General features: G+C 47.6%; 1 protein-coding gene across 2 annotated transcripts in view; it reads right to left on the reverse strand.

Annotated features, from left to right (window-relative positions):
* Positions 1–16,834, reverse strand: part of tmem87b (transmembrane protein 87B) — a 29,855-nt gene extending 13,021 nt beyond the window's left edge. The window contains exons 1-19 of one of the 2 annotated variants that reach the window (XR_008811258.1): positions 16,612–16,834; positions 15,100–15,160; positions 14,914–15,005; positions 14,674–14,808; positions 14,529–14,582; positions 14,190–14,364; positions 13,972–14,033; positions 13,436–13,619; positions 13,233–13,332; positions 13,053–13,146; positions 12,688–12,763; positions 11,008–11,112; positions 10,773–10,831; positions 10,515–10,618; positions 10,329–10,402; positions 10,155–10,225; positions 9,917–9,969; positions 9,767–9,797; positions 9,125–9,370 (exon numbers count right to left, since the gene is read on the reverse strand). Coding sequence is in view for 1 of the 2 variants with exons in the window: in XM_056291672.1 (XP_056147647.1) it covers positions 9,329–9,370; positions 9,767–9,797; positions 9,917–9,969; positions 10,155–10,225; positions 10,329–10,402; positions 10,515–10,618; positions 10,773–10,831; positions 11,008–11,112; positions 12,688–12,763; positions 13,053–13,146; positions 13,233–13,332; positions 13,436–13,619; positions 13,972–14,033; positions 14,190–14,364; positions 14,529–14,582; positions 14,674–14,808; positions 14,914–15,005; positions 15,100–15,160; positions 16,612–16,764 (1,725 nt within the window). In the remaining variant the exon portion in view is untranslated. Of the gene's footprint in view, positions 1–6,842; positions 9,371–9,766; positions 9,798–9,916; positions 9,970–10,154; positions 10,226–10,328; positions 10,403–10,514; positions 10,619–10,772; positions 10,832–11,007; positions 11,113–12,687; positions 12,764–13,052; positions 13,147–13,232; positions 13,333–13,435; positions 13,620–13,971; positions 14,034–14,189; positions 14,365–14,528; positions 14,583–14,673; positions 14,809–14,913; positions 15,006–15,099; positions 15,161–16,611 lie in introns of those variants that run through there. The other variant, XM_056291672.1, reaches the window with a different exon arrangement.
* Between the last annotated feature and the right edge of the window lie 7,087 nt (positions 16,835–23,921).

Consider the following 23,921-nt stretch of genomic DNA (forward strand, 5'->3'; position numbering starts at 1 on the left):
CACACTTCCGGATCCCGCCGCTGCCACCAGTGTAACCGGTTATTTTCTTGCCCGGTGCGGGATTAGATACGTGTACTACACCACAAGGCGACGTCACTAACCGCTCGGCTAGCTAGGGACTAACGTGTCTTATTAGTAGTTTACACTACTATTTTTCAAACAATTTAAAATGGCGGCGGTCCAGCGTCTGTAAACACTGCAGCGCCTCGGTGGTGGTCATGGTGCGTCTGTAACCAGACATGTTGGACATCATCACACATCAAGTTTAGACTATTTCTCTCCACTGGAGGGCGCTAGTGTGTTTCTAGGACGGAGCAACGAACTCCGCGAAGGAAATGACGCCACCAACACGCGCCATAAATACTGACGTGACGCGCACGACGACGCGCAAATTACGCGCGGTCAGTTCGACCGCTCATGGTCGTTTGAGGTAGACGATGTAATCCGAACTTTTTTGTGCGGTTGATCCAAACCTCATTTTAATGCAAATACGTGCGATGTTAGGAGAATTCACGGTGCGGCAGGTATGTATCCTTTTTTTTTTTATCTCCACAAACTCGTTAAACTTTTGAAAATCCAAAAAACCGTCAAAATGACGGCCTCGGTCGTTCTCGTTACGTTTAAACGATACCGGCCAAAACGGCACTTGCTATCTGTCTCATAAAATAAGATTAAAAAAAATGTATAGCTTTTTTTTTTTTTTTTTTTATTTACACAAAAATAATAACTATCCGGATATTGAAATAAAAGAAGACTCCTCAGTGTGGTTTTGAGTGATGTCTCTGTCAGAAGGGGGAGGACGGTAATGTCCACCACATGTGTGCTCTTAACATCTCTGTCCTTCTCCTTCCCCATCCCCATCCAGGGGTTTAAACTGTAATAATGTACGCACATCAAAAGGGCCGTGTGAGTCTTGGAGAGAGTGGGTGGTGGAGAGCGAAGCACACAGGCCCTGGTCATATGCACCGCTTTCAAGATGGTAGAATGCTCTTGTGGCTGGCTTCAATTCCCCTTTAGTAACAAAACATCTAGTGTTCAACCTGCACACACACGCACACACACACACACACTGGACAGGGATTTGGGGACATACACTGCAGTAATGCTGGGGACAGATGTGCACACTGTGTTGTTACACAACACACATGGCCTGCTTGACATTAATGACAAAAGTGTTTTCAAGTTTCTCGCCTGAGGAAGGCCCGGGAGGCAAACCCAGCTTTTCGCAACTCGAAGGGCAACGTCCACTGTCCATCTTTTGTTATAGTAGAGACATGACGGGTGATGTCGCAGATTTTATATTATATATAGTGGGGTTTTTTTCCGGAACCGTAAATGGTGTTGTTATAAGTGCTCGACTAATGAGGAGCCTAATACCAATACAGATAAAAGACAAAAAGTTTTAGTACAGCAGCTGATGAGTGCGCGACGCACGAAACAGGCCTGTACTGCAATGTATTAAAACTTTTTTGCCTGTATCTGTATTGCTGTATATATAATATCTCCCTCTCCCCCCTTTTCGGGTGGTGTATGTCTTCCTCAAGCTCGGGTCCTCTTCCAGAGGCCTGGGAGCTGGAGGGTTCCGTGCAGTATCTTAGCTGTTCCCAAGACTGCACTCTTCTAGACGGAGACCTCAGATGTTGTTCCTGGAATCTACTGGAGCTCCTCTCCCAGTTTGGGGGTCACAGCCCCTAGTGCTCCTATTACCACTGGGACTACTGTGGATTTCACCTTCCACGTCCGATCTAGTTCTTCCTCAGCCCTTGGTATTTCTCGTTTCTCATGCTCTTTCTTCCTGAAGTTGCCGTCGCTTGAGATCGCTACACCGATCACTACTGTTGTCTTCTGTGCCTTGTCAACCACCGCAGTGTCTGGTTGGTTAGCCAGCACCTGCTTGTCGGTCTGGAACTTGAAGTCCCACAGGATCTCAGCTCTGCCATTCTCAACCACTCAACCACCTTTGGCGGTGTCTCCCATTTGGACTTGGGGACTTCCAGACTGTATTCAGTACAGATGTTCCTGTACACTATCCCAGACACTTGGTTATGCCTTTCAGTGTACACTTTCCCAGCTAGCATCTTACACCCTGATACTAAGTGCTGGACTGTCTCAGGGGCATCTTTGCACAGCCTGCATCTTGGGTCTATATATATATATATATATATATATATAAAACTTTGTTAAAAGAAACACCTAACGGTAGGGAAAGTGCTCAACAAATAGGGCAAAATAATCCAGTGAGTCAAGTAAATTCTTTATGAGACAGTACAAGCCTGTTTCGTGCCATAAGCAATCAAACAGTCTTGGGGACTTAGCACAAAAAGTAAGGAAATGTGTGTTTGGTAGATGATTTCTTTGTTGTAACAATGCTTCTTGGCAATAAATCTTATACCGTTGGAAAGCCTGTTTATTTCCCTTTTAAATGGGGCCACATTTGTAAGGAACATGCCTTTGTGGGATGAGCAGCAGAGCTGAGTATGTGGGTTGCGCCCATGAAAAATTTGCCAAATCTTCTCTGCCAATGCCAAACAGCTTATTTTGCTGTTGCTATTGACTCTTGTTTTGAGCTTCTGGTACCCCAGCTGCTGACAATCAGCTGCCTGATAGAAGATCTATTGCCAAGAAGCATTGTTACAACAAAGAAATAATCCACCAAAGACAAATTTCCTTACTTTTTGTGCTAAGTTTATATATGCCACCTTTCCACAAAAACACAAGAAAGAAAAGAGAAAACACAAAAGAGTAATCTCCGAATTCTCCAGATTCCAGGGGCGTTGCTAAACTATGTGCTCTATATGCTCCTGAAACAACATGCATTGCTTTGCCTATTCCAGAAAAAAAAACTGCAATGCATAAAACCATAAGCCGTTTTAAAGTGAAACAGTAGAAACTCTCTTTCACTCCACGGACCCCTATGAAAACAGAAAAGAGGCACATTCAGTCAGTTGGGTAGTTCAGAATGAAAGGTATGGTAGGGGTATTTTCCTCTACTTCTATTATGCAGGAAAAAGGGGGAGAGGTCGCCTTTGGATCATCTTTCATATGGGATAAAGGTCTGGAGGGAATCCAGCAGTGTCTTAGAGGAACAGTGAGGCGAATGAAGATCTCAGGGCTTGTCTCTTTGACTGGCAAAGTGGGTGACCATCTGGCATAAAAGACCCCCTGGAATAAAAGCATCATGTTTCAAACACCACCCCAGGATCGTTTCAAAAAGCAGCCCCACTTACATGATGGGTAGATAAGACTTGGAGGACTTTTGGAAAAATGTGCTCATTCTACCTTGTTGGAGGCGATCATATTTTATATTCATATACAGTAGCGTCTCTGGCATGGAAAGCCTGGTGGAGCACAGTAAACTGCATGGGCAGCATCGGACTTGTCAATGAAACTATACACAAACCTACTTGCTCAATGAATCCAAACACAAACGCACCTCGTCAATGAATGAAATCACAAATGCACACATTAACGCAGCAGTTAGCGGAAGTGGAGACAGGGATATGTGTGACATCATCAGTAATGGGGGCGGTTCTACTGGCCTGGCTGTCAACGGCACGTGGTGCTGCACGTGCACCGCTGCAACTCCTGCACCGCCCAGAAGGGACCAACCCAGCGCTCCCACGTCCCACTGCAGCAGTACTTGGTGGGGGCCCCAATGGAGCGAGTAGGGGTGGACATCCTTGGGCCTTTCCCCTTCACCGACGCTGGCAATCGTTACATCCTCGTGGCTATGGACTACTTCACAGTGTGGCCAGAGGTGTATACGGTGCCAGATCAGAATGCCACCACAACAGCAGAGATGCTGGTAGAGGAGATGTTAACCCACTCCGGAGTTCCCACTGAGCTCCACAGTGACCAGGGGTGGAACTTCGAGTCCCAGGTCTTCAGTGAGGTCTTCCAGTGACTGGGGGTGGGAAAAAAAAGACGAGGATGGTACTGCTCCATCCTCAAAGTGACAGGCTGGTAGAGCGGTTCAACTGCACCCTGGCCACACAGTTTGCCATCCTCACCGGCCAACACCAGCGGAACTGGGACAGCCACCTGTCCCTGGTCCTATGGTTCTACTGGACTGCTGTCCAGGAGTCCAGCCAGTGCACGCCTGCTCCCCTCATGTTTGGGCGGGAGATCCAGATACCGGTGGACTTGGTGTTTGGGGCCTCACCTGAGTCTGAGATTGCCGGGGGGAAAGAAATGGACTACCTCCAGAGACTGAGGGATCACTGCAGGTGGTCCACGAATACACCCGCTGAGCCCAGGCCAACTCTGCAGTGTGGCAGAAGAGGGCCTATGACACACAGTGCCTTGGGCAGACCTTCATGCGAGGGGACAATGTGTGGGTGTATTGTCCCGCTCGCAAGAGATTTCCCCCAAAGCTTCGCAGCCACTGGCAAGGGCCCAGCGAGGTCATGGGCCGGTGGTCTGTGGTGGTGTACCGGATGTGCATACCTGGCCAGTGGCACATGGTGGTGCTGCACCAGGACAGACTCCCCATATCACTCCTAGTCTGTATGGTTTAACTAAGATACATAAACAGGATGTGCCATTACGATTAACTCAGTGACGTATAACGTCTCTAAGTTTCTGGCATCTATTCTTAACCCACTGGTAGGCAGTAATGAACATCACATTCAGAAAACTATGGATTTTGTGGATGAGGTGAAGGACATCATTATGGAGGGGGATGAAACAACAGCCTCTTATGATGTTACATCTCTCTTCACGTCCGTTCCTGTTGATGAAGCAGTGGAGGTAGCCCATATGAAATTACAGGATGACCCCACCTTTAGCAATAGGACCATCCTTAACACTGACCAAGTATGTCTGCTCCTGAAGCTGTGTCTTCAGTCCATGTACTTCACATACAGGGGGCAGTACTATTGGCAGAGGCATGGGCGTGCTATGGGTTCCCCAGTCTCACCTGTAGTGGCCAACTTGTACAAGGAGGAAGTGGAAAAGAGGGCTACGATGTCCTTTCCAGGGACACCACCTAGCCATTGGTTCAGATTTGCGGAAGACACCTAAGTTAAAACTAAATCTCGGGACGTACCACATTTCACCGACCACATTAACTCTGTGGACAACCACATCAGGGTCACCAGGGAGGATGTGAGAAATGACACGTCAGCCTTCTTAGACTGTGAAATTGCCATTGGTAATGGCAACATTGGTGATGTTTACTGTAAACCAACACATACTGATCAGTACTGAAGGTTTGACTCTCATCATCCACTGGAGCACAAACTAGGAGTCATCAGGACGCTGGACCACCGAGCTGACAACGTCCCCACCGACACAGCAGCCGGGGAAGGGGAGAAATCCCATATTAAACTGGCCCTGGTTAAGTGTGGTTATCCTAACTGGGCATTTGTCAAAGCCAGGAAGACGCTCAAACAGTGCACCAGCCAATCGAAGAGAGGACAACAGCTGCCTAAGCGTAAACCAGTGGTGATCTGTATGTGGCGGGAGTGTCGGAACAGATGAGATGTGTACTTTCCAAACACCGCGTCTCAGTTGCTTTCAAACCCCAAAACACGCTGCACCAGAAGTTGGTCCACCCCAAGGATCGAGTCCCCCGGCACAAACAGAGCAATATAGAGTACGCTGTTAAGTGCCAGGAGGACTGCCATGACTTGTACATCGGGGAAACCAAACAGACGCTGGCCAAGAGGATGTCACAACACAGGAGAGCTAACACGTCAGGCCAGGACCCCACAGCCTACACCTTCTACAGGCCAGTGGCCACTCTTTCAGGGATGAGGACGTGCACATCCTTGATATGGAGGAATGTTTGTTTGAACGGAGAGTCAAAGAGGCCATCTATGTTAAGAGGGAACGACAATCACAGCATTTTACAATGCTGTGATTGCAACTATTCCCCAGTCCTCTGTGAATAGTACACATGGCCATTGATACTCTAGTTGGTGGTCACGCCCATATCTGCATATGAACCCAGTCGTTGGGTTTTGGTCATTGTGCAGCTGTATTGTTTATAAGGGTGGGGACACCTGCAGTCGGGTGAGACTGACCAGGTCACTTGGACGAGTGTGGGAACGTTTCTCCCGCTAAACGCTGTGTCCAGATGAACCGATTCACCTTCCTGGGATTTTCCTTACCTGGACCGAGCATGCATAAAGACATTCACCAGGTACGGGCTGGGTCCGGATCGACTTTCCGTCCAGTCGCGCATCGAGGTCCGGTCTTTGAGGAGCCCTGCTTTAGGGGATATGAGCGGCACAGGGCTGTATGGACCTGTGCATCTTTGCTATGCGTGTTTTAGTGATGCACTTAGTCGAGCAAAAATATAATCTGTACTTGCCCTTGGTGGTGGGGGTGGGGGGGTAGTGGGGTTTTAGTGGAAGGTTTCCTTTTTTCCCCTGAAAGTGAAAAGGGTCCAAAATAGCCGTTTCTAAAACAACTTGTAATCATGACACGGCAGCAAATACGTGGGAATGTTGTTAGTCTTCACGTGCTGCTTGAGCCCTCTTAGTTAAAAGCCTATTAAAAGTGAATGGCCTGATTGAAAGCGACAGGGTTTACGTTTTCATAAGGTCATCTGGCTGACAAAAACTTAATTCTCTCCAACTTTCTTCTCACCATTTCGGTCGAGTGGAATTGGCTTCGTTTCAGTTTCGGCCTCAAATTCTGAAGGCGCCCCCGTTTACACAGAAAGCGGCCAAATCGATTTCGACCATTTTTCCCCCGTAAGGTGACTTTCCTATATCGGAAAATGCATCCGCAAGGTGTCATTACAAGCAATCCCACTTAAACAGATGTAGAAAAAAAAAAGTCACAAAACCCCAGCTTGGTAAAAATATATATATATATATTTTAATGGCAAATAATCATTACCGGACTCATAGATCAGAAAAATGCGGCTCGTCTGTCTCGGAGGGACGTCTTAATCTGAGGGGGGAAACTGAGGACAGGTATATTGCTCTGGGTTGAAAAACTTGAAACGTGGTTTTACAGCCGAGCACCCGGAAAAAAAGAAAAAGCATGTCACATAATCCAGACACCTCTCGGCCCGCGGAATCACGAAAATCACAGGGATCAGCCAAAACCCATCTGTACAAATATTCTGGGTCCAAGGCAGGTGGCGGTAGTTTTATATAAAGGAAAAAAAAACCCCAACACTTTCCATCTCGAGCACAATTATTCCAGTTTTGTCTGACACGGTGCATATAGGGTTATACTAAACCGAAAGGAAATCTCAATAATTACGCTGTAAAACCGTTCAGGTGATGTGCACTCGAGACAACGCGTCTGAAGACAATAAGACCACAGACTTAAGTTCACGTAACACGCCGCGAGTCCGTTTTGAGTCCAAGACAAAACGAACGGGAAGCACATGTTTAATTTACACTTGCTCAGAGTGAAAAGCACCGAGCAAAGGCCGTAACACACTGTAAGTACACTTTCAACACAAATAAATAACAGAGATGTGAAACAGGGCACGCAGAGCGGGAGGGGGGGGGGGTCACGATAGGTCAAAGGACACGTATTGCTCTAGACGGTACAGAAGACTCCCCACGCCAGCGCACATGTACAGTACAGCAGATTCACAACGAGAGTACCGTGGCCTCAACCGAACGCCTCCTCGCCAGTCTGCGAGTTTAGCTACACTTTAATTCACACGAGTACAAACAAACTGTATAAATTATGCAGCCATGCAGTCTCAGTCGCTCTCACACGCACACACACACACACACACACACACACACACCCCTTCCATGAGGAAACTGAGTAGTCGGCACCGAGACACAAATGATGCCATCTCATCTCTGCAGAAACAACACTCAGACATGTGGAGCCGTTATCTTCATGGAATAGGCCTCATACCAGAACACTGCATAGGCACAGGTTGGATGGTAAAAAGTGTGCAAGGGCATCCGGGTAGCGTAGCGGCCTATTCTGTTGCCTACCAACACGGGGATCGCCGGTTCGAATCCCCGTGTTACCTCCGACTTGGTCGGGCGTCCCTACAGACACAATTGGCCGTGTCTGCGGGTGGGAAAGCCGGATGTGGGTATGTGTCCCGGTCGCTGCATTAGCGCAGCGCCTCCTCTGGTCGGTCGGGGTGCCTGTTCGGGGGGGGGCAGTGTGATGCTCCCACACGCTACGTCCCCCTGGTGAAACTCCTCACTGTCAGGTGAAAAGAAGCGGCTGGCGACTCCACATGTACTGGAGGAGGCATGTGGTAGTCTGCAGCCCTCCCCGGATCGGCAGAGTGGGTGGAGCAGCGACCGGGACGGCTCAGAAGAGTGGGGTGATTGGCCGGATACAACTGGGGAGAAAAATGGGGGGGGGGGGGGGGTGTGCAAGAGTAATATTTCAACAGCCGAGGAGTCCGATGGTTCATGTCTTGATGCTTGTCGGGGGACAAAACATCGTCTGCATCTCTTCAATTGTTTTCCTCAAACACATTTTTTTTTTTTTTGCATTTCTAATGAGCAAAGTATGTAAGACTAATATAAACGAGACCCAGTGTGATGTCAAACATTAATTTGGTGTCATCTTTTACAGCAACAGTGCCGTGCTTCCCATTTTTCCTACACCTCAACCAAACCAAGCATCAGCTTGGATAAAGAATTAAGACCAATATATACAAAAAAATAATTATATAAATAAAAATGCTTCGTCAAACTAACAGTTTACCTGACTCGATCATTTCAATTCTCAATGTGTAACTCCTATGTGATTCTCTTCAATCAAAAACCCATTCGTGACGGTTATGGAATGGCGTTTCACTTGCGTCTCCTGCAGCAGGTAAACTCTGTCGGGCGCAATGTGACCTCAGAAGATCTTCACATTAATATGAGACGGTTGATCGATGAGGCCCAGTGTGGTTAGTTCACACGAGCAAAACAAAACAAGTACGGCGCGAAAAACTAAAAATGAAGCACTCTCTTTGGGAACAAAAGCTCAAGACTGATTGGCTCGGGAAAACTGTGCGGTTTGGTTGGAAGGGATCATCTCCTTTTCCTTTCTGTGGAGAACGAGAGGCGAGCCGGACGTGTTTGCAAAGGGACACACATTGTCAGGTGAGAGGTGCTGGGGAAGGGTGGAGTGTTCTTGAAGGGATGGAAGCGTGAGCTGTGGTCTCCAGAACTGGTTTAACACCAACCTGCACCATCCTGCGTTCATTTGCTGCACGAGAGAGTCTCAGCTGGGAGATTCAACGGAGCCCAAACGCCACCTTGTCGGAATAACCTGGAAAAAGACCCGCTGAGCATGGCGGTGAGGGACACCACGTCAGCCCACCTCCATGCTGGAATCTCCCTTCATCCTCCACTGGCGGGGGGGTGGGGGGGTCAGGGAAGTGTCTGTGTCACTCCATTTTTGACATCTCATATTTAGTAGTCATGATTTCCTGGGGAAATAAAAAGCAAATTCTGTTCATTCTGCCCTCCTGATCCTGTTATATGCACACACATTTTAGTATTTTCATTTCATTTTCGGTGACTCTAAATCCAGACAAAAAACCAGAACTTCCACGTTGTTCCTCAGATCTTACGAGACCTGCTCAAACATGAGCTTCATCGTTCATGTTGTTCCAAAAATATGTGCCACGAGTCCCCAGAAAATTCAACCTGGGTACAGTCGTTATATTACCCGTCACCCTTTCAGTGTCAATCAAGTAGCGCCAGGATTTGCCTCATCTAGCCTAATGTTTCTAGGTTTGGAAGGGTCTCGCTCATGTTTACAGACCATCAGGGAGCGCATAAACATGGCTGAACATTTGTACAGTACGCAGTGCAATTCATACCTCGTCGGAGTCCAGCAGGACTGGAAGAGCTCTGCAAATGACAGACAGTGGAAAAACGGAGAACTATTAGGGCACCAGACTCTCCCATGCCATGCAGCGAAACACTTACATGGCACACATTCGATTAAATAAACATGAGGCGACGCTTACACATCTGTTAGAGAGCTAGGAATGTTATCTTCCACCCACTTCAAGTCTTCATCCTGTGCAGACAGGCAGAAAAAAAACAGAAAAAAAAGGAAAAAATGACTTAATACTGCCATCTGTTGAAATATGTCCACCCTTGTAGCATTGCACTTCCCCAGCTTCGCGTAAGCTGTTGATGTTAATGTGCATCAGTAGGGTTCTGCAGAGCAGAAATTATTAAGAGTGTGTGTTTCTGACTGACCGGGTTTGCTGCCGCCATCTTCACCGAGCCGTTCGTCTCGTTCTTAGTCGCCCTCAGCTTTATACCGTCAGCTGCGCACACCAAAAAACGGACAATGAGTCCTTCAAAAGCAACGTCTACACCACCCATCATTATCTTTGGGATGAATTCAGCATTGCCAACATGCTATTATACCTATATTTGAAGAGGCAAGGAACTCCTCAATCTCCTCATCATCAGAGTCGTCTATCAATGGCGTGAATGCGTACCTGGGGACATCAGAGGTGAGTGAGCCACAAACCGCCAAGGCGGCGAAGGATGGCCGCGCTCAGCCCGGTGCGTTTTAATTTGAGATATCATAAGTGCTAGGTCAACACTTGCCTTTGGTTGTTCGCAGATGGTCTCCATAAAAACATGATGACAAGAAGTATGATGGAAAACAAGAACCTCCAGAAGGCATCGTCTACCCACAACTCGATCCAATCCTTTCCATAATGGAGGGGGGAAAAAACCAACGGAAAAAAGGTCAACAATTAACCGAAACAAAAAAAAAGAAAAACTCCTAGAAATATCAACCTGATTCGAATTTCTTTTTAAGTAGTGGGAAAGAGGAACTTGGCTGCCAGTAAAAAGACTTACAGACTGACAATCTGCTAGCCGGAATTTTTTGGTTGTCCACACCATGAAAACTATGGAAGCTGAGGAGGACAAACACAAGGTTTGAATGACGTTATTTTTCTTGGATTCCCTGTTGTACAGGAGGAGGTGAAAGACAACTCTTAATCGTCCCTGTCGGGTTTAAAGAAACGTAGACAGAAAGGTCTAACAGGCAGTCCTCAGATTCTAACTGAATTGCGAAAGCAGAGGAACTCACCTATCACAGCAAAAATCAACGTGTTTGTGAAGTGCCTGTAAAGAGACAACTTGACAGGATTTCTTCTCAGCTTTAGTGTCTTGATGGTTTGTGCCAGGCTGACAAATATGTTATTAGCAGTCAAGGCAAACAACACAAGCAGTCTATGTAATGCACCGACAACACCCATTTGACGCAAGTATGACAGAAGAAAAAATGGCTATTGATAATACGATCACAAATGGCATGCATCATAAGAGCATCCTGCTCCCAGAAACCTTTTCAAAGAAGGTTCTGCAGATCCTGTATAGCGATAAATCCCTCGTGCACAATTTAGACCAGGAACGCCCACCAGCGGCAAAGTCACAACATCCTATTCAATGTCAGTGGTGAAGAGCTGGGAGGACGGAGAACGGCAAAAGTGGTTCAAACGGCTCGGCTCACTCGCCACCATGACACAGGAAGAAGCTGAACTAAACTTTTAGATTGAACAGTCGTTCTAAAATGTTCAACTAATAGCCATAACTTGCTTTGTCCTTTTTTTGGGTGGGGGGGGGGGTTCCCCCTAATTGTACTTGGCTAACTACCCTATTTTCCGAGCTGTCCCGGTCGCTGCTCCACCCCCTCTGCCGATCCGGGGAGGGCTGCAGACTACCACGTGCCTCCTCCCATACATGTGGAGTCACCAGCCGCTTCTTTTCACCTGACAGTGAGGAGTTTCACCAGCGGGACGTAGCGCGTGGGAGGATCACGCTATTCCCCCCAGTTCCCCCTCCCGAACAGGCGCCCCGACCGACCAGAGGAGGCGCTAGTGCCAACGACCTGGACACACACCCACATCCGGCTTCCCACCCGCAGACACGGCCAATTGTTGTCTGTAGGGACGCCCGACCGAGCTGGAGGTAACCAGCGAGCCCCGTGTTGGTAGGCAACGGAATAGACCGCTACGCTACCCGGACGCCCCAACACAATAGTTTTGAAACTAACTGTTTATACGTGGTAGTTGCTGCACGTTACAGTCATTCTGACAAATCAGTTTTTAAAAAGCCTTGTGACTGAGAGTTTTGGGGCAGAGACAGACGGGATATTTACAGCAAAACTGCCCGCTGGTCTAAATGGAGCATTATCGAAGGAGGTGAGAGGCAGAAGAGATCTGGACAGGGACAGGCACAAAGGATATCCACCAGCATAAAGAGGAGTCAAGCAGAGCCAGGGGAATGTTGGCCAGCAGGGCTAAGTCAGAGTCTTTTGCCTGAGGAGTAAGGAGAGAACAGCACCAGAGATGTCGAGAAACACAGAGAGACCGAATTAGAGAAACAGTGAAAGAGAGAGAGAGAGAAAGAGAGAGAGAGAGAGAGAGAGAGAGAGAGAGAGAGAAAGAAAGCCAGAGAGAGTGTCTTGGAGAGACAGAGAGGGGGAGAGAGAAACACAGAGAGAGACAGAGAGAAGAGATAGGAAAAAGCAAGTGGCATGTGAGAAAGAGTATTTCAAAGTGTAAAGAAAAAGATCACCCAGAGCAAAAGGCAGAAACACAACTTCAGTTTTTCCAACCACCAAGATAAATGAAAAAAAAAGGGAAAAAAAAATCAAACGAGGGGTTTGATTTGTTATGGGAAAGTTACATTAATTATATTATGTAATCAAAGACCACTGGAAGTTTTATTTGGCTTGTGGTAGGAGGTTGAGAGGTACACTGGAAGGATATGAACCACATGGAGCAGGAGTCAAACACAGCCAGAGCTACGACTGTAATGAGAGCTAGGCCATCGTCCCGACCCTTGAGTGAACAGACACCCACATCATGAAAATAAACAGATCACGATCTGGAAGCACACCGTTACTCGTATCGATTTCAAATTCCAAAATTAAAGAACCAGCCCGAATCAGAAGCACAGGACTCGTCCAAACTAAAATATATGGATGATATTATACTACATCGAGTCATGACGGATTCTACAGTAAAATACACTCACATAATTCACTGTGTATCCGATGGCACAGCCTTTTTTTTTCTTTTCTGTATCAGTTACAGGCTTTAACACACTTATAAAAAAAACATGTCTCACCCCGGTAATCCTCAGGACACCCTCAATACTAGCAAAGGCAAAGTAAAGGACACCAAGGCCCACCACTCTGTGCATCACGGACCCCAGTCGAGGCCTAGAGGGGATGACGTAAAAGCAGTTCGTTACACTCATTATTTGCTTGCAACAGACATGTGTAATGGATGAGGTGGGACGACATACTTCACAATGCCATAGCCCAGACTGACAATGATGACAAGCAGCCGAGCCAAGGTCCTCTTGAGGGCAGAGACCAACTCTGCAAAGATCAACAGGCCAGGGGCTGAACACAACAGAACCAGAGGAAAGAATATATTACTTATGTAAAATGCAAACACCTCTCAGTGCGCAGTAACGCCACATGACAACGGGTATCGGACGCTCACAGGCAGAGCCGACGGTGTTGGTGTTCTCATATTCGGCGCAGAATACAGCCTTCTCCACCATGCCAAGGAAGATGACGCCTGCTATCCAGAACTGGATCCTCAGCAGGTCTTTCCAGTAGCAGGCTGCCCAGAGGAACCACAGCAGGGCATACAGGATATACACGATGCACATCACCATGTAGAACTAGAGACAGGAAATACAGGGTTCTACAATGCATCATCACATCACACGCAAAGAAGCAACTGTCCTCGGCAAGTCTAAACCAAACCAAATTAAAAAGTTATAAAAACCTCTAAACTACGAATAAACAGATTTTCAAATTACTACTTCATTATGAAGTTGTGGAGTAACTGAAAAATGATTAATAAGCATAATTGTGAACGCTGTTGATGTTTTATCAATATTTTACATGTGAAGGGTTCAATGTTTCCAAAATCACAATGATGAATTCAAGGCCAACAGTTGAGAAACTACCTTCTTTTAAGAGTAACACATTACAGTGGGTATTCAATTAAATACTAATAAATCTACTCACAATCATAAGGGGCCATTCTGTGACAGAAATGAAGCCATGGGTGCCTTTCATCACCACATTAACTAGAAAAACAAAATCAGGGATTAGCTGAATATTATGTATAGGATTCAAACACAGCAAAATAACAGGTGCTGACAAATTAAGTACAGAAAGTAAACTTGTAGTGAAGATGAATAGAGTTACGCACGTCAAATCAACTGTTCTAGTATCCATCTCACCTGTTAAATTCCAATTGGCCTCCTGTTTATCTGACAAAATTTTGACAACTAATAGGTAGGGCCCGTCCTTCCATGTGGTCGCAATGACATCATCTTTCAGCATCATGCTGCTGTTCTTTATGTTAATGTTCAAACTGTCAAACTCCTCGGTTATCCATCTGGTGTAATTGTCATCCTGGAATATCATAAAAACATCACACTCTTTACAAAACCGCAACCCATCTTGTTAATACATACTGGTGGCCTGGGGTCGAACCGCGGCTGTCGTAAAAGCGAACAAAGTCCAGTTGTACTTTTCAACCAACCAACCCGAGACGAGGGACATTTAAGTTTTCTTACTTGCATTGCACCCTTGACAGGTGGAAACACCGGACGTGGATCTGCCTTGGCTCTCTGAAACACAGACAGTTATTAAAAGCAGAGCAATATAAAATGAAATGACGCTGATCATTACAGACGGTCACATAACTGACTGAATTCTCACGTTAAGCATGGCAAAGGAGCGCAGTCCACTGTTACACGTGAAGGGCTTGTATTTGTGTTCGATGTACTCTCCTGGTCCGAGAGGGTTGGGGTCCAGACTCTCCCCACGACTTAATGGTGTTCTCTCGTACATTTCCTATGGATGGCAATCACAATTTAGACCATCTTTCCATGTGTTCAAGCCGTATCCAGCAGACATCATGACTACAACTCATAAGTAAATCTGTGCTGGTGTACTTACATCAACGTTATTGAATTCGTTGTGACAAGGGTAGTATTTTAGATACCAGTGAATGACGAATGTCACCTCCTCCGGACAGCCAAAAGACACAACTAAAAAAACAAAGACAAATGCGATGATGTGAACGGGCAGAAGATATGCACACACTGCACCAATGCACACACTGGTAATTATTCCAAGTCCTACCTTTCAGTTTAACGTCCGTGTCTTTATACATTGATTTTCTTAACAGCAAAGGTCTTGAGGTCTGTGAAGGTTGAAAAAGAAAATCATACACAATTGAGAGTGGGATGGATGGAGGTATGTGCGTGAACCCAACAACACCCAGACAGCTCACTTTACAGTGTAACTAAATATGGAGGCCTGAAGAACTTTTCACTACTTCAATTATTGATTAAGGCTAGCCAGTTCCCGAATGAAGTCTGTGTGTTGCGTCTGATGTTGAAAGATGAAATTGTACCAAGTGAGGCCCTCTACCCTGCCTGCTATCCGGTAGGTGTAGCCAACTTTCTGCTGAGGTGTGTTAACCACACAAAGCATTGCTCAATAGTGACGATGTGTTTATACTGCCACCACGTCCACGATTTTTCAGCAGTTTTCCCCCACCAGAGTCCCGAGCTCTGACAACTGGGGGCATCTTTATTTGTTGGAGAGCTGCAGTGTGATTGTAAAGCCCCCTAAGACAGAAGTGGGATTGGGGTTAGGGTAAATACAAATAAAATTCGGCTTGACATGAGTTAAAGCCTTGCTTGTGGTAACCACCAAAGTCGTTTATTTGCTCCCACTCGAACTTCTGAGAAGGGGAAAGTTCGTCCAAAGCCTGTGGGCAGACTACTTTAATAGAATGTCAATGGGTTACTTGGTCCTCACGTATCAATCCTTACTATGGGCAAATTTGTGCGTACACACCCGTGGATTTTTTTGTTAGCCCTGAAGTTGTCTGACAGGTTAAGCAAAGCATGATGGTTATCTGTAATTCCTTCCTCCTAACCGCTGTGTTTCTCAAACCAGTCCTCGAGGACCCCCCCCCCTATCCTGCAGATTTTCATTGTAACCCTGCATAGGTAGCTCATCACACAGCACTTAATTATGCAAGGTGTGCAAACTCTGACATTCACTGCTGAATTACTACAAACAGGTTGCAAAGAAAATCTGCAGGATAGGGGCTCCTCGAGGACTGGGTCGAGAAACACCCTATAGTCTACCTCTTGCAACGAGCCATCACCTACGCCTGCAAAGCGTAGGTGATGGCTAAACTCAGGGGTTAGCCAACCGGCGTCTAAACTCGGGGGTTAGCCAGGTTCCAGCCTGGCCTCTGAGACAAAACCTCGGGGCTCACAGATCCCGTGGGTGTGTAACGCCTTTGCCCGCAGCAGCGACGGATGGACGAGGAGGCCGGGTCGGCTTCACCTCAGCGCTAGCTTAACCCCGTCAGTAGCCGCTAGCCAAACTCGCGGTCGTCGTTGTCGTGGGACACGGTTGGATTTCTCGGGGTCTCTAGAGAAATGTCCCACTGTCAGGTCACACACACACACACAAGCGGCAAGCGAAGCGCCTCGGAAGCGGATCTGCGACCCCGACGCGTCCGTTAGCCTGGCGGCTGCCGCCGGCCAAGCTAGCGTACGTGGCCGGCTAAAGCGCACGGCTAGCAGCCTGTATAGGTGGCCTCAAACGGAGCGCGTCCGGAGAGTTACTCACATTGACGACTGTAACGCTCCACCGCCCCGTCTCCGGCGCTGCCATGACGACACCCGCGTCGCTGAGAAAAACGGCCAAGAGGACGACGCGAGCCGTCCAGAGACGGGACGGTCTTCCGACGGGACGGCCCCGCGTCCTCACCGAATCAGCCATGTTGAGCCAATAGCCCCGGCGCCGCGCGCGCTTCCGCGCGGCTGGCAGGCAACACCTATGCGGTCCCGGGAGGCTGCGCCCGCAAGCCAATCAACCCGCTGAGGAGGGCACGCGCCGCACCCAGCGCCGGCCGCACGTCGGCGCCGCGCACCTGAAGAGTACTTTATTACCTGAAGAGTACTTTATTACCCGAGGAGTGCTTTATTACCTGAAGAGTAGTTTATTACCCGAGGAGTGCTTTATTACCTGAAGAGTAGTTTATTACCCGAGGAGTGCTTTATTACCTGAAGAGTAGTTTATTACTTGAAGAGTACTTCATTACCTGAGGAGTACTTCATTACTTGAAGAGTAGTTCATTACCTGAAGAGTACTTCATTACCTGAGGAGTACTTCATTACTTGAAGAGTACTTCATTACTTGAAGAGTAGTTCATTACCTGAAGAGTACTTCATTACTTGAAGAGTACTTCATTACCTGAGGAGTGCTTCATTACCTGAAGAGTACTTCATTACCTGAGGAGTACTTCATTACTTGAAGAGTAGTTCATTACCTGAAGAGTACTTCATTACCTGAGGAGTGCTTCATTACTTGAAGAGTAGTTTATTACTTGAGTAGTTTATTACCTGAAGAGTAATTTATTCTGGCGCCGTTTTACTTCCATGGTAATTTAGCACGCTCATGACACGAAGTCGAAGACCGTTTACCGCAACGCCGAACTTGCCCGCAGCATCCGGCCCCCCCTCCCCCCTCCCCACGCACGACCGTCTCCTTCCGTTTCTAGCCGCGTCCCCCGTCTGCCGCCAGTCGTGCCTGTGACGAGCGGAGCACACGTGTGACAGGGCGTTTCAGCGTCTCTTCCCCTTTGTTACAGCACACTTCCCCTTTTCACTAGTTAACATATACACTGAAACCAGAAATGGGATTACGAGTTGTAATTACATGTTTAATGAGTTCGAATGAGAAAGATAGCTGCCAACTGCAAAAATGGCCCTTCAAAAAATAAGAAATGCAATAATTAATACAAGGTATTTTTGCGAGGAATAAGTGAAAAAAAATCTGCCTGTGGAACTAGTGGGAATACACTTGTTAACAAGACGCACCGTCTAAAAACAAGCCTTATGGCTCCAGGAAGCGTTGCTTGTTGTGCGACTGTGTCTTATATGAAGTGCAATGAGATATTTTATCTTAATATAACACACAGTCACCCAACAAGCAAGATGTCCTTGAGCTATAAGGACTTGTTTTTAGACGGTGCACCTTGTTAACAAGTGTATTCCCACTAGTTCCACTGGCAGATTTTTTTCACTTATTACTGGCAAAAAACTCCTCGTATTAATGATCCATCCATCCATTATCCGAACTGCTTATCCTGCTCCCAGGAGCCTATCCCAGCAGTCACTGGGCGGCAGGCGGGGAGACACCCTGGACAGGCCGCCAGGCCATCACACACACACCTAGGGACAATGTAGTCCGGCCGATTCACCTGACCTACATGTCTTTGGACTGTGGGAGGAAACCGGAGCCCCCGGAGGAAACCCACGCAGACACGGGGAGGACATGCAAACTCCACACAGAGGACGACCCGGGACGACCCCCAAGGCTGGACTACCCCGGGGCTCGAACCCAGGACCTTCTTGCTGTGAGGCGACTGCGCCAACCGCTGCACCACCGTGCCACAGTAATTATTAATTATTACAGTATTCATTACTTTATTTCTTATTTTTGAAGGGCCATAGATAGACAACTTTAACCTCTAGTGACCTTTTTGTGCGGCCTACTGAAAATGTTTCCGATAATCGGTGAACTGCGGTTGTAAAAAAGAGACAGAAACAGCAAGACAACGAGTTTAGGAGCACGGGCCATTCAAATGTTTTTTTCTATTTATGTGATTGATTCATGTCTTCCACGCCGAACCGCTACACCTGATTGTTCCCTGTAGTGAAAGACGCAACACAGCCGTCTGTCCCGCATGTCACCAGCATCCGTTTGGACTCCTTTGAAGCTGTGGTTGCAATCTATTGAATAGCATTACCCTCCAATCACGTTTATCTTTTCTGATGAGCCTTTCAGCTCATAGACGTGGTGACTGGCAGCACAAGCCTCAAAGGAGTCATGCTGGCCTTCGCCTTGACTGGCTGCCATGATTGTCTTCTGGGTCGCCACCTTGCCGTGGTGGAGAAGCTTGCACGTACCAATGATCCCAAGAGCTATGCCGCCCGCAGCTTGGCTCCTGGTAGGGTCACCTAAGGCGGACGGGTCAAGGGGGAGGCTCCGGATGAAGCGCGATCCACCTCAACAGTGGAACTGGTTGGAAGATGTCTCCAAGTCACAACGGCAGTGCAGGGGGATGAAGGCTGCAACAGAGGGTGGTCTCCAATCATCTGGGTTCTCCATGCCATTGGACTCTGGCCACCTCCCCTGCCAAGGGCCGTGTGGTGGCTGCAGGCGCATCAGCCTCGCCACGTAAAAAGCTGTCTGTCACATTGCATATTTGCGATATGACAGATATGTGGCTCCAGGATCGGCCTCTACACCCACCCGAGGACCCTGAGGGACCCAGAGGGAGGACAGTTATACTCGACCCTGAGTGACCACCGTCGATGACGATGATAATGATGATGACATGATTGTGAATAAAGTAAAGCTCACTTTCTTCCAAACACATAATGTGACTTGCTAAAGCGTTTGCAGAGTGAAAACAGCCCAACGGCGTGGCATATTTACATACGACACAATACGAGCCACAAGGATTTCTTTATGCAAGCTCTCTTTTTCCATGTGTCCCTCTAACACTTCATGACTGTAACCTACACTGTAATGAAATAAAAACTTTAAAATTTATTTTGTCTTCATTCCATTGGACTTATTCCTTTGCAACAATTTGTTGTCTTACTGCTACTGCTGCTGCTGTAGATTAAGTTCTGAAGCAATGTAAAGCCGAACGGTGACTAAAAATACATTTGTGTGTAATGTTTGTTCTTGTACAAGACAAACTCTTCCAGAATGCCTCATAAATCCACCAGTAACATGTGACGCGTGTGTCAGTGTAGGACTCACTACGTCCCAACAACCCCAATGCTTATATCTGAACTGTCAATGACATGACATACACCTTAAATATGAATTTTCTACGACAACACTGGCATCCTATCTTAAACGTTTGTCACATTTTCCAGTCTATGTTATAGAAGTAAGTAATTATATTCTAAAAACAGTCAACGTATGATTTCATTTGCAAGATGCAATTGAAGTGCCGTGAGTTCTGACTCGGTGAAGTGACTGTGAGTTTGGGCTAACCAAACTCTGCTGCTGGCAAGAGCTCAGGTGATGTGGACGAGACTGTCGTCTACGGCGGAAGAACACGAGAAACCCTACATTTGGTCGACATTACATCAACGAGCCAAAAGAAAGTTAAAAAAATTAGCTATTTTGTGGTTTGGACATTAACTTCACAAAAAGGGAGGTAAGTCTGAACCCCATACTACGTTGTATTGAGAACATATGGACTGCACAGAAATCATGGCTGTCGTTGACCTCTGGCGACCTCCATGTGTGGCGTCCTCACAACGTTGGTGGTATTTTGTGGTCATCAGTATCCAAAGACATTAAGTTTGGCTTCAATAGGAGAAAAATAGCGGAGATCAAAAAAAAAGAAAAGAAAAGGAGAATGCACTCAACTGTCATTCCAACTGGCCCAATTTAACCCACAATACAGGTCCTGACAGTTGATTGGACAGGTCGATGGCCTGTGGCGGCCATGTTCTTTTGACCATAAACTTCATCTTAAATGGGCCCACAGTCAGAGCCGTAGAGCCGTGAGCGTCAAAAAGTTCTTCTCGTTCGAATCGGACGCACTCTCAAGGAGCAGGGGCCATTTTGATGTTGCGCCCCCATGAAGTGCAACCGCTCCATCAGGTAGACGTGGTCTCAGGGCCTAGTATCGAAGTTGCACACCAAGTTTTGTGACAGTTGGACCAAGCAACTGTTTAGATTTCCCTGCTTCCTCTTGAGGTGGAGGGCGCCGCTCATATGGTTTTGCGCGGGACGGCCATAGAGTTTGGAGCTGCTGTTTAATAAACAGCGCCCAATGAGTAGAACTAAGGGACGTTTGGTCTAAACAGGTGAAAGGGCTTAGGAGGAGATAGAAAAACTATTCCCAACCGACTACTACCTACTACCAACGAAGGCGGTATGCAGACTCTACTACATAGTGCTTACTGCTTTTCACAGTGGTATGCAGTATGAAACGGTTGAATTGGATTTGTATGCTAGGCCAGAAATAGCCGCTTGCTGGTTTGGAAAGCGGAAGTAAACAATGGCATGGCTAATGGCAAACCACCGCTACTGCGTAGCAGCATCCCATGGGCTTTTATGGTTTTCCATAAGATTAACGTTCAGCTGAGAGGTTGAAAAGTAGGGCGGCACGGTGGCGCAGTGGCGAGCGCGGTCGCCTCGCAGCAAGAAGGTCCTGGGTTCGGAAGGTCCTGGGTTCGAGCCCCGGGGTAGTCCAACCTTGGGGGTGGTCCCGGGTCGTCCTCTGTGTGGAGTTTGCATGGTCTCCCCGTGTCTGTGTGGGTTTCCTCCGGGTGCTCCGGTTTCCTCCCACAGTCCAAAGACATGTAGGCCAGGTGGATCAGCCGTGCTGAATTGTCCCCGGGGCCCCGCGATGGCCTGGCGGCCTGTCCAGGGTGTCTCCCCGCCTGCCGCCCAATGCCTGCTGGGATAGGCGCCAGCATCCCCGCGACCCTGAGAGCAGGATAAGCAGTTTGGATAATGGATGGATGGATGATTGGATGATTGGATGGGTAACACCTATCGGATTTTAAAGGAACCAGCATTCTTTCTCGTTACTTCACTGCACATGTAACGTGAGTTGGAGCTCGTTCTCTCGGTATTTCTGTCGCTTCGTTGCATGTGCTTTCCTGAACGCACGCATCATTTGCGTTTTAATTACAAGATGCCAACAGGTTTTATTGTGAGTTTTGATTACTGCTTAGGCCTGTGTGTGACACATTACATACCTCGGCCTAGAATAATACAGTATGCAACTCAAGCAGGCCACGGGCCCCCTCTGGTGGCAAAGGTCTGTATGGCAGTGTTATGAAAACGCTAATGAAGGCAAAGTTGTTATGAAGCCCTACAAGGCGGCGGCGCGAGCTGTTGTGCGGTGCACATCACGCGCGCAGTACAGCATAATAAGCCAGCACAGGCGGAGGAAAGCCGAGGAAGAAAGACAACAGACAGAATGCAAGACAGTGAAATTAAAATGCCATACCGGTCGGTGGTTAATTCCCACAATGTGGCACGAATGAGACGAATGGAGAATGGCAACAGGGGAAATATTTTGGCCAGCATATGTTAATTAATATGAGGTGGCACTGTGGCGCAGTGGTTAGCATGGTGGCCTCACAGCAAGAAGGTCCTGGGTTCGAGCCCCGGGGTAGTCCAACATTAGGGGTCGTCCCGGGTCGTCCTCTATGTGGAGTTTGCATGTTCTCCCCGTGTCTGCGTGGGTTTCCTCCCACAGTCCAAAGACATGTAGGTCAGGTGGATCGGCCGTCCCTAGGTGTGAATGTGCGTGTGAGAGTCGGTCCTGATAGCCTGGAGGCCTGTCCAGTCCATAGGCTCCAGTATATTAGAGGGACAGCTCAGGTTGGACGGTTTGGAGACAAAGCAAGAGAGGCAAGATTGAGATGGTTTGGACATGTGTGGAGGAGAGATGCTGGGTATACTGGGAGAAGGATGCTGAATATGGAGCTGCCAGGGAAGAGGAGAAGAGGAAGGCCAAAGAGGAGGTTTATGGATGTGTTGAGGGAGGACGTGCAGGTGGCTGGTGTGACAGAGGAGGATGCAGAGGACAGGAAGAGATGGAAACGGATGATCCGCTGTGGCGCCCCCTAACGGGAGCAGCCGGAAGTAGTACTAGTAGTAGTAGATATGTGAGTATGAATCCTATGTAAGTACGTATCAAGCTTTCTTTAAGGGTTAGCTAGAGTTAAGTACTACTACGACTACTACTACTACTATTCCTTGGTGTAGTCCCACCTCCACCTTGAACCCATCTGTCATTTCAACCGCACACCTCACCACTGTCACATGTCCCTCATACATATCCTGCACCACTCCTACATACTTCTCTGCAACTCCCGACTTCCTCATACAATACCACACCTCCTCTCTCGGCACCCTGTCATAAGCTTTCTCTAAATCTACAAAAACACAATGCAACTCTTTCTGGCCTTCTCCATACTTCTCCACAACATTCTCAAAGCAAACATCGCATCTGTGGTGCTCTTTCGTGGCATGAAACCATACTGCTGCTCGCTGATCATCACCTCTCCTCTTAACCTAGCTTCTATTACTCTTTCCCAAATCATCATGCTGTGGCTGATCCACTTTATACCTCTGTAGTTGCTACAGTTCTGCACATCACCCTTGTTCTTGAAAATCAGTACCAGTATGCTTCTTCTCCACTCCTCAGGCATCCTCTCACTTTCCAGGATTGTGTTAAACAATCTAGTTAAAAACCCCACTGCCATCTCTCCTAAACATCTCCATACCTCCACAGGTATGTCATCAGGACCAACTGCCTTTCCACTCTTCATCCTCCTCATAGCTGCCCTCACCTCCTCCTTGCTAATCCACTGCACTTCCTGATTCACTATCTATCCCTCCATCATCCAACCTTCTCTCTCTCATTTTCTTCATTCATCAGCCCCCCCCCCCAAAAGTACTCCTTCCACCTTCTTAGCACACTCTCCTCACTTGTCAGCACATTTCCATCTCTATCCTTGATCGCCCTAACTTGCTGCACATCCTTCCCAGCTCGGTCCCTCTGTCTAGCCAATCGGTACAAGTCCTTTTCTCCTTCCTTAGTGTCTAACCTGTCATACAATTCACCATACGCCTTTTCCTTTGCCTTCGCCACCTCTCTCTTTGCTTTACGCTGCATCTCCTTGTACTCCTGTCTACTTTCTTCATCTCTCTGACCGTCCCACTTCTTCTTTGCCAACCTCTTCCTGTGTATACTTTGCTGTACTTCCTCATTCCACCACCAAGTCTCCTTGTCTTCCTTCCTCTGTCCTGATGACACACCAAGTACCTTCCTAGCTGTCTCCCTGGTTGTCCAGCCATCTGGCAGCTCTTCACTACCACCC

Source organism: Lampris incognitus, chromosome 13 (assembly GCF_029633865.1).
Source record: "Lampris incognitus isolate fLamInc1 chromosome 13, fLamInc1.hap2, whole genome shotgun sequence".
Taxonomy (NCBI): Eukaryota; Metazoa; Chordata; class Actinopteri; order Lampriformes; family Lampridae; genus Lampris; species Lampris incognitus.